The sequence below is a fragment of the Telmatherina bonti genome (assembly GCF_933228915.1).
Source record: "Telmatherina bonti genome assembly, chromosome: 2".
Taxonomy (NCBI): domain Eukaryota; kingdom Metazoa; phylum Chordata; class Actinopteri; order Atheriniformes; family Telmatherinidae; genus Telmatherina; species Telmatherina bonti.
Genome location: NC_136620.1, coordinates 25,905,114 through 25,913,991, shown reverse-complemented (window position 1 = coordinate 25,913,991; position 8,878 = coordinate 25,905,114). Strand labels below are relative to the sequence as shown.

At 37.2% G+C, this 8,878-nt stretch overlaps 1 protein-coding gene across 1 annotated transcript in view; it reads right to left on the bottom strand.

Annotated features, from left to right (window-relative positions):
* The window catches only part of camk1db (calcium/calmodulin-dependent protein kinase 1Db), a gene marked incomplete at both ends in the record, with an annotated part of 32,200 nt that overhangs the window by 8,822 nt on the left and 14,500 nt on the right, over positions 1–8,878 (bottom strand). Inside the window, 3 exons of the mRNA XM_079253508.1 lie at positions 1–80; positions 3,526–3,600; positions 7,782–7,913. The exon at positions 1–80 is cut by the window's left edge and continues 59 nt beyond it. Of these exons, the coding sequence (XP_079109634.1) occupies positions 1–80; positions 3,526–3,600; positions 7,782–7,913 (287 nt within the window). The remainder of the gene's footprint in view (positions 81–3,525; positions 3,601–7,781; positions 7,914–8,878) is intronic.

Below are 8,878 nucleotides of genomic sequence, written 5' to 3'. Positions count from 1 at the left end.
GCCGAATGAGTCGGCTGGCATCCATCTCTGTGTAGAAACCTTTTTCCACGATGCGGTCAAACAGTTCACCTCCAGACACCCTGTCATCACACACAGACACCAGTGGACTAGTTTATATCAAAGTATTGAAGGCTAATCTGTGTTGTTCTTATGTAGATATTATAAAGTGGCAGGCAAGAAGCAAAAATAAGTGAAAGTAGTGAAAGAAACATGAGAAATTGCAGTGAGACAAAGACACAGTAATGCTGTGTCTTTGTCACACAGTGTGTGTGTGTGTGTGTGTGGTGGGGGTAAATTTGTTTTGCCTTTAAATTGTTGAATTTTACATTTTTAATTTACCTCAAATAAGACAAGACAAGGGGTGATTCAATTCATTAGCTGCTTACACGAGTTACAAAAAGCAACAGATTGGCAACTCAAAAATTGTTAAAGCTTGAAAGACAGTCAAATAAGAGCGACCGTATGACTTAGCTACTCCCAGCTGGTCCTTCCCACAGAAGGATGAATTATACAGCCTAATCACTTTGGGCTAGAATGATTTCCTGAGTCTATCAGTGGAGCAGGAGAGCAAGAGCAGCCACTCACTGAAGGAGCTCCTCTGCCTCAGCACCAGAGGGTGGCTACTGTTGTCCATCACAGAGAGAAGTTTTTCAGGTGTTCTCCTCTCCATAACAAAAAACCAGAAAGAGTCCTGATCAGCCCAATCATAGAGGAGGCCTTCTTGATCAGTTGGTTTATTCTGAGTGTATGTGTTTCTATTAAAAATCTACTTAAGTAAATTAAATAAATACCCAAACGATTGCATACCTACATTATATGCATTATAACACTAAAAAATATTATAAAAAGGTAACCGTTTCGGGTTTTGGATTCATCATCTGTGAAAGCTTTTGAATTCAAGTTGATGCTGAGTTGTATTGTGAAATCAGTCAGTTCTTATGAAATGCCTTTCTTTAAAAAGTGTTCCTCCATTTAGTAAATGTCATCATGACATTTTGTAGCTAAGCAAAGTTTGTCACTAAAGCACCACTATTTTAAGCTAAAGAAAAAGGCAAAGGGATAGCAAGTGACTCATTAAGAATAGCATCTAGTGCAAGTTAGTGCCTGTGTTCACAAATGACTAACAATCACCATTTATATAACAGACTTCAAGGCAGCATTAAGCACCTTTCAGAGGTACAGGGAGGGCAAATAATTGCTGGCTAAATTGCTGGTGCTTTAGTCACAAACACTGTGAAATTATGTGGTGAGGGGAAAGGTCTCGGAAATCATGACGCTATGTTCCTGCACACAGGAAAACGGTGGAAGAGGAGCTGCTGCTAAACCAAAGCCTTCCCCAACAACAATATATATGAAACTAGATATTTCAACACATGACAACGTTTAAATTGACATTAATTTTGGCAAATAGATTAAAAACATATATACAGACAAAACAAAATATTAGGGAATGCAATTATTCCTACAAACACAATATTTACAAGGATTGATTATTAAAATGCAAACGTGCAACCACAGTGACCTAGCATAGCGAAGTAATGAAAGAGAACAAAACAACCTGTCTCATCAGCTGGTAAAGGACTGCACTTTGAATCTTTAGATGAGCATGACTTGAGTCTAATTATGATCTAGTACAATTTATTGTTGCAGCACTTACTATCAAAGTTTTTTTTCTAGATTATTAGTTCGTAAATCTAACAGTTATTACAACACCAATTTGCATTGTATTGAATTCAATTAAAATATATTCACAGATTATGCAAAACCAAAAACAGTTGCTCTTATTATGTTAATTAGATAATGCACATCCTGTAAAAAGTTTTACATTACAAATGTGAGCAAAATAGCAAGCTGACTGTAGTTTGTACAGTAGCACAAAGACATAAAAAGGCAAATGCATGTATTTCAACAGTTTTTGCACAATGTTATCTACAAATAATGTAATATATTATCTAAAGAAAAGTTTTATTATTTATCAAAATAAAACTAATTTCTTTTATTATTAAACTTTAGGAAAGACAGTGCCAGGAAGCAAAAAGAACAACCCACGCTTGCCTCAACTTGCATAGCATCTGATCAATTGTAACAATTAGACAACTAATTGTGAACAGCTTAATCTGTTGCTCACCCTGATCATAACAATTTTGAGAAAACAGTTATTTTAAAAAAAAAACAAAAAAAAAGAAAAACATGAACAGCATGTACTTATCTCAATAAAAAAGGACAATTTTCTGAGATTGTGAGACAGTGTGACCTCTCATCTTGAGATAACCAAATAAGAAACTTGTGAACTCAATATAACAACATTAAAAGTAAATAACTGAAGGAATGGCCATTTCCAGCTTCCGTAACTACTGACATTTAGTTGTGTTTAAAAATATGTCTTGAAGTTTCCATATATTTTCACTGTTCCTGAGGATTACAATATGCTCTGTCATACTCAAATATGATAAAAGCTCACTGTAAGTAGCCTGATGTCAGTCAGGATCGCTGACTTATTTGAAAAATGTAGACCCAAGTGAAATGGTAACATTAACCACACTAACGATGCAATATGCAAATGAAAAGAGTTTTTCCATTATTCTCATCCACTGGGTCTTTACTTCCTCATAAACAAGAACATATGTTCATTCTTGCACCAAACAACAGAACATTTGGCTTGCCGCTTGCTGGTGGAAAATTTCAGAGCTGGTTCGAATTAGCAAAGGCAGTTTTCTGCAAGATGTTCAAAACTAAAAGCTTACGAGACAGACGGTATGTTTATTTAGTACATGAAGTCAAAGGCAACATATTTTGTGTATGTTTGGAGCATGCATACATACAAAACGAATGAAAAAAACATAATATGACCTTTGTTTTCTCTGTTAGTTCCACAATGAAAATAAGCACTATATTACTGAATAAATGCATTTCATTCTAATTTCCATCAACAGTATTTAGTCTCATTTTTGTTATGAAATGGTTTTACAGCAAACATTTCTTATGTTTGCTGTAAAACTATTTCTTAAGACATTTGGCTGCCTTCTCATTTCTGCTTTTGTCTGTTCCTTCATAAAAGAACTCTGTTGCATTCTTGGGATGGCTAGCTGGTATAGGAATTTCTCCCACAACTTTCCCACTATGTTTTCCCACTAACCACCCAACTCAGTCAAAAAGTGGATTCAACATGTCATATCTTAACCTGCATCGCCAATACGTATTAACTACACAAACATGAGAAGGTGTAGACATCCTCACATCAAAATGAATGAAAAGATTTCAAAGATTTTTCTCATAAAAGGCAAAATTATAGCATACTAAGTCATTTTTTAATGACAAGGTGTAACAGCTATCTCCTTACTTTACTGATCACACACATCAAATAAGGATTGATTTCTCTTTAAAATAACACTTTATTCTAGCAAAGATGCCTCAATGACATCACAGACCGTTAGACTAGGAAGACAACACATTATCAAAGAGAAAGACCAAATGGGAGGCCAAGTGCTAACCCCAACAAACAGGATGGAGGGTAGATGTACTTACAGCTGCATTATGAGGTACAGGTGATTTGAGCTCTCATAGATGTCTTCCAGTGCCACAATATTCTCATGCTTTATCCTGAAAAGGGAAAAGAGAAAATTCACTTTGCTTGCTACCAGCTTCCATTATCAAACACAATCCATGTGATGGGTGCCGTTGGCTCTAATTCCAAACAAGTTTGGATAGCGTGCTAAAAATTAAAATAAAAAGGAACAGATTGCTTGACAAATGTTCAGACACAACAACTCATGACACTAAAAAAAGAGACAAATACTCCCAAAATGTTTTATAATCTATAATAGATTTTGTCAACAATAGTTATAAATTACAGGAAAATGATAATGTACAAATAAATTAAATATGTCAAATATGTTCACGTTTTTATTTAATTAGAAAATACAAAAAAAATAATAAAATATATGAGCAAATACTTTTAAAACCAAAATTACTTCTAAAATATGTGTGTGAAATTAACTTCAGAAGTTCTATTACACCTAAGGTCACACTTTGTTTCACACTCTGGCGAATAAAAGTTAAAAGGGTGTTGCCCCCTTTGTAGATTTTATACTTCTTTGGTTTGCCTCACCAATCACATCATATTTTACACTTTATTCTTCAGATTTTACATCTGTTGTTTTTAGTGTTGCCATGACATTATCACAAAGCTTTGATGCCTTTACAGATAAGTTGCTAAAAAAAAACAAAAAAAAAAAAAAACTCAACTGAGTCAGAGCAGTTTTGGGGATTGTTCCAGAAAGTGGGTTATGTTGAAACTCTGGGTATGTTAACCCCGAGTTGGGGAAAAGTCTGGTTTTCCATTGCAGAAAGCGAGATGTCTTACCTCAAGTCTGTTACCATGGTAACAGACTTGAGGTACCATGGTAACAGACTTTGTGAAGTAAACCTCGTGCTGGTAGGTTCACCATAAATAAACCCAGTTTCTACCACCTGAAGCAGCTGTCAGACACGGACTGTTCATACCAACACAACTTTAGAGATTCAGAACCTGAATTAATACACAATAATATACGCAGAGGGAAGTTTTTGTGGGTGGATAACTTTTTTTTTTAATCAATGGCTTATCAACCAGCACTATTTTGCAGTTACTCCAATTCTCCCGCCGTAGATATCCAACATGATACACCATCTATTTAAGATGACGTCGCAGCGAGACTGACTGTGTCCTGTGATAGGATATTTAGTGAAAAATTCCTTTTGCAAGCAGGACTTTAGTATACAAGCAGGCTGCACAGTTGCATTGGGATTAGCACCATGTCCTCACAGCAAGAAGGTCGCTGGTTCGAATCTCAGCTGAGGGGAGGTTTGAATGGCTTCCTCCCACCGACAAGACATGTGTGTTAGGTTAACTGATCACATATCACATGTAAGTACCAGTACCTTTGGATTAAAGTCTCTGCCAAAAGGTGGTAGAATAGAGTAGAACACTGGTAACATAGAAAATTTGAGAAGGACAACAGTATTAAAATTTTATTATACCCACCCATATTTTAACCCACATGCTCCAGTTTTAATAAAGTTAAATATCTGATCAGTGGGCAAGTGAATTCAAACCTCCACATTGACTCAAGCAGCAGTTTTCTTCCATGATGTTTCTCTCTACTTAGCAGCATTTTTTTTAAACTAAATATCTATTTGAGTTGCCTCATGCTTAAATAAAAACTTCTCCCATCAGTTAGGCAAAATAACTAGCTTTATGCAAGTGGTTGCCACAGTGAATCCAGGTGTCAGGGCTCCATTGATGATGTCTTTTTGGTGTAGTTCTTAACTCTGGGTAAAGATATTCAAAGTTGACTGAACCAACTCTGAGTGATCTGGAATTGAAAACCCAGAGTTTGTCGGCTCAGAGTAAGTTAACCCAAATAGACACAGAGTTTGGTGACCCTCCTTTCTGGAACACGCCCTTGGATTATCAGTGTGTTAGTGTTGAGCAGTTCTGGTACATGATGAGCTAGGACTTGTGTCCATACAGAAGGATGACAGACAAACATGTAGTGAGTCACGCTGATGATCATCTTTAAAATTACTATTTCATTTGTCACTGAGATGTGATCCCTCTCACATGTCTTATGTGACATGTCACAGAATGTTTATCAGTTTGTGTTCAAGATAACTCAAAAAGTTATTTTCATGAAATTTTCAGGTGCTGTTGGAAATGTAAAAAGGAAGAACTGATTTCATTTTGGTGGTGATCCAGATAACCGTTTGGATCCAGGAATTTTTTAAAGGCCTTGGCGGAAGTTTGTGCTCTCCGAGTGCTTTTCTTGTTATCTTTTTGAAATAGAAAGATTGCAGAACTGTGAAGTATTTTTCTCTATTATTCTTGTGAGAATTTAGCAGAGCATTTGTCCGTGCATAGATTGATTTGCATAGCTTATGTCAAAAGCAAATTAAATGTGGAAAGCTAGAAATTTCATTATTTCATCAAGAAATATTTGTTCATTTTAAATTTAATAGCAACTACAGTGGGACATGGACACGCTCACTATGTCTTAGAATACCTGTCTGGGAACTGATGAGACCTCATGCTGGACCTTAGGAAAAGGAGTTTTGTCACATTCTTGTCTGATATAATATCATCGTTGCTCAACAGTCCTGATGTGTACATTTTGCATTTCAACATGAGCCAAATGTTTTCAGTTTGGCTCTGAAATGCATGCATGCCAGTTCAGACTCTTTTACTATGAAGTTATTCTGTTTAAACAGGTGCAGCATCCCATTAAGGTTCTTGCTGAAATATGCAAGCTCTTCCCTGAAAAGACATCTGGATGGGAGCATCTTTCTATAAAAACCTAGGGATTTAGGGTCCCTTTGCAGATGTCTAAGCTAGAAGTTCAAAAGCCATCAAATCACCCACATATCATTAGCGATGCAGGCTTTTAAACTGAGTGCTGTTAAACCAGATAATCCCTCCCAGATAGTTGGGAGACATCAATAATTTCCTATGTTAATTTATTTTACTACAGACCAGATTCTGCAGCTGCAGAACAACTGTATTTCTGGTCTGTATTTCTTGGTCACATGAAAACGCTTTTAATCTACAATTTTAGATGAGGCAACAAAGTCTATTCAAAGACAAAGGTTGCGTTCCTGAACCCATGCAGAGATTTTTTATGATAAAATCATGCAACTCAAAGATGTTGCCATTAAGCTGAAGACTAGCTAATATTTTGCATGAAATAACAGCATTATATAGGTTTCCTTTCTCTGTTTTGAATGAATTATTGCTATATGAGATTTACAATTCATGATATTCTCTTTAAATTCTATTTTTATTCCATTGTCCAGCATCGGGTGGGGGTTGGGGTGTGTGGGATGTGTGTGTGTGGGGGGGGGGGGGGGGGGGGTTGGTCTGTAAAATGATAAACTAGCAACTAAAGGCAGATCAGTTTTACCTTTGTTACACCTTGATTGGGTAAATGGGTCTACATTTGTCAAGCATGAGTATAATTCAGCCTTTTTTTTTTTCCTTTTTTGCCAATGTAGTCATTTATGAGTCACAAACTGGCAAATCCCAGGAATAAAGAGAACCTGAGGAGAATACTATCTGATGGATTATAGCCAGGAGTCTGTGTCCAACCAAAGAAATGAAAAAAAAAAAAACACACAGACACAGACAAACAAAAAACATTCAGTTAATAAAGTGTCTTGAAAAGTTTTGAAAAAGGAGATGGTGAAACTAGAGAAGACTGTGGGAAAGCCCTCAACAGACTAAACCTTCACAACTTTGTTCTTTCCTAAGTCATAAAAAGGAGACTCCAGTTTGAGCATGTCGACACAAAACAAGAGCATAAAGAGGAATGACAAAAACAGATGAGAAACCAAGACAGGAGGAAAAAATTGAGGTAGTCAAAAGATAGCACCTGTAACCAAGCAACTACACCCAACCACTGCAATGCTGACTTTCAGAGTGACTGATAACTGAGCTTCTCTGGGAATTTACCTTTCAGACCCTGGAAGAGGATGAAGTGTCACCTGATGTCAGTACAATTCTATCATATCTATCATACACACATGCATACATGTCTGTATGCATGCGTGTGTGTGTGTGCATGCTCAGTTTGCTAGATGGCATTCGATGAGGCAGTCACTTAAGCCTGTCATTGACTGTTAAATAAACTGAGGCTAAAACCAGCCGAGAGTGGACATGCTTCCCTAAGGATGATACAAGATTATGACCCTTTCTAAAGGGCTGTTCTTCTTCTGCAAACGCCTCCACAGCTAAGTCATGTGGTACCTACTTCCTGAGGACGGCAATTTCATTTTCAATGCTCGTCTCCTTCCCCTTTAGCGCTTTTTTGGGGATGCACTTGATTGCGACCATCTTCCCTGTGGCCTTCTCCCGGGCCATCACCACTTCAGAAAAGGCACCACTGCAAGAAACAGAGAGAGACATGTTGGTCCGTCTTTATATGAGCTCGGACAATATTGACACATCGTCAGTGAGTAGAGAGAGGGCACTCAGAGGCAGACAGGCTAGAATACACAAACAGCATATTGTGAATATTTACTGAGAACTGGCAAAGTCCAGGACTGTGGTCAACATCCTCAGGTGCTGATGTACACGAGGCTTCATGTGCAGCCAAAAGCACGGCAAACACTTTTAAAACCTCTAAAAAACATCCATTTAGGAGGGCAGATAGCGTCTCTTCCTCCACCATCTGCCTCCATACAAAGCAAATACAGAATTAAGGGAATATTAGCTCAAGCAATCTGCATCTGTTGCTATGATACCATGTAGATTATAAATCATGCCGAGCAGGCAGAGTAATTTCTTCTTCCCCCTACTTCTTTTCATCACTCACTCTTTTCTTCTCATGGATTCTTCAGAATGACTTGATGTCAAGATCCTGTAAAAGGACTGATAATCTGCAACACTTTAGGGGAGGGGTATTTTTCACAAAAAATTAAAGAAAAGCCTCTCTGGTCAGTCAATTTTTTTTTTTTTTTTTTTTTACAGTTAATATAATACACACATAAAAACAACATGATAGATAAAGGTTTGGGTCAGTATCAGCTAAATACCAAGGTAAACCACTGACTAACAAAATAGGTACTGTAGCATAATTTAATTACAGGGATGCAAAACTGCAGACCAGTCAAAATTACCACACTGATCCCTCTCTATTAAAAACAGCTACAATGGCAACATGAGCACAGCAGCAGGACCAGGACAGGAGGTGACAGGTATGATGATTCATGCCTTCTCTTTACATCAAGTGTGCCAGTTGTGTGCCTTACTCACTTTGGGAAGAAATGCCAGCAGAACGCTTCACAAGAAGATTGTTCTGCTGGGAAAGCTTGCACTCTGACATTCAACTCTATGAATGTGCTATGA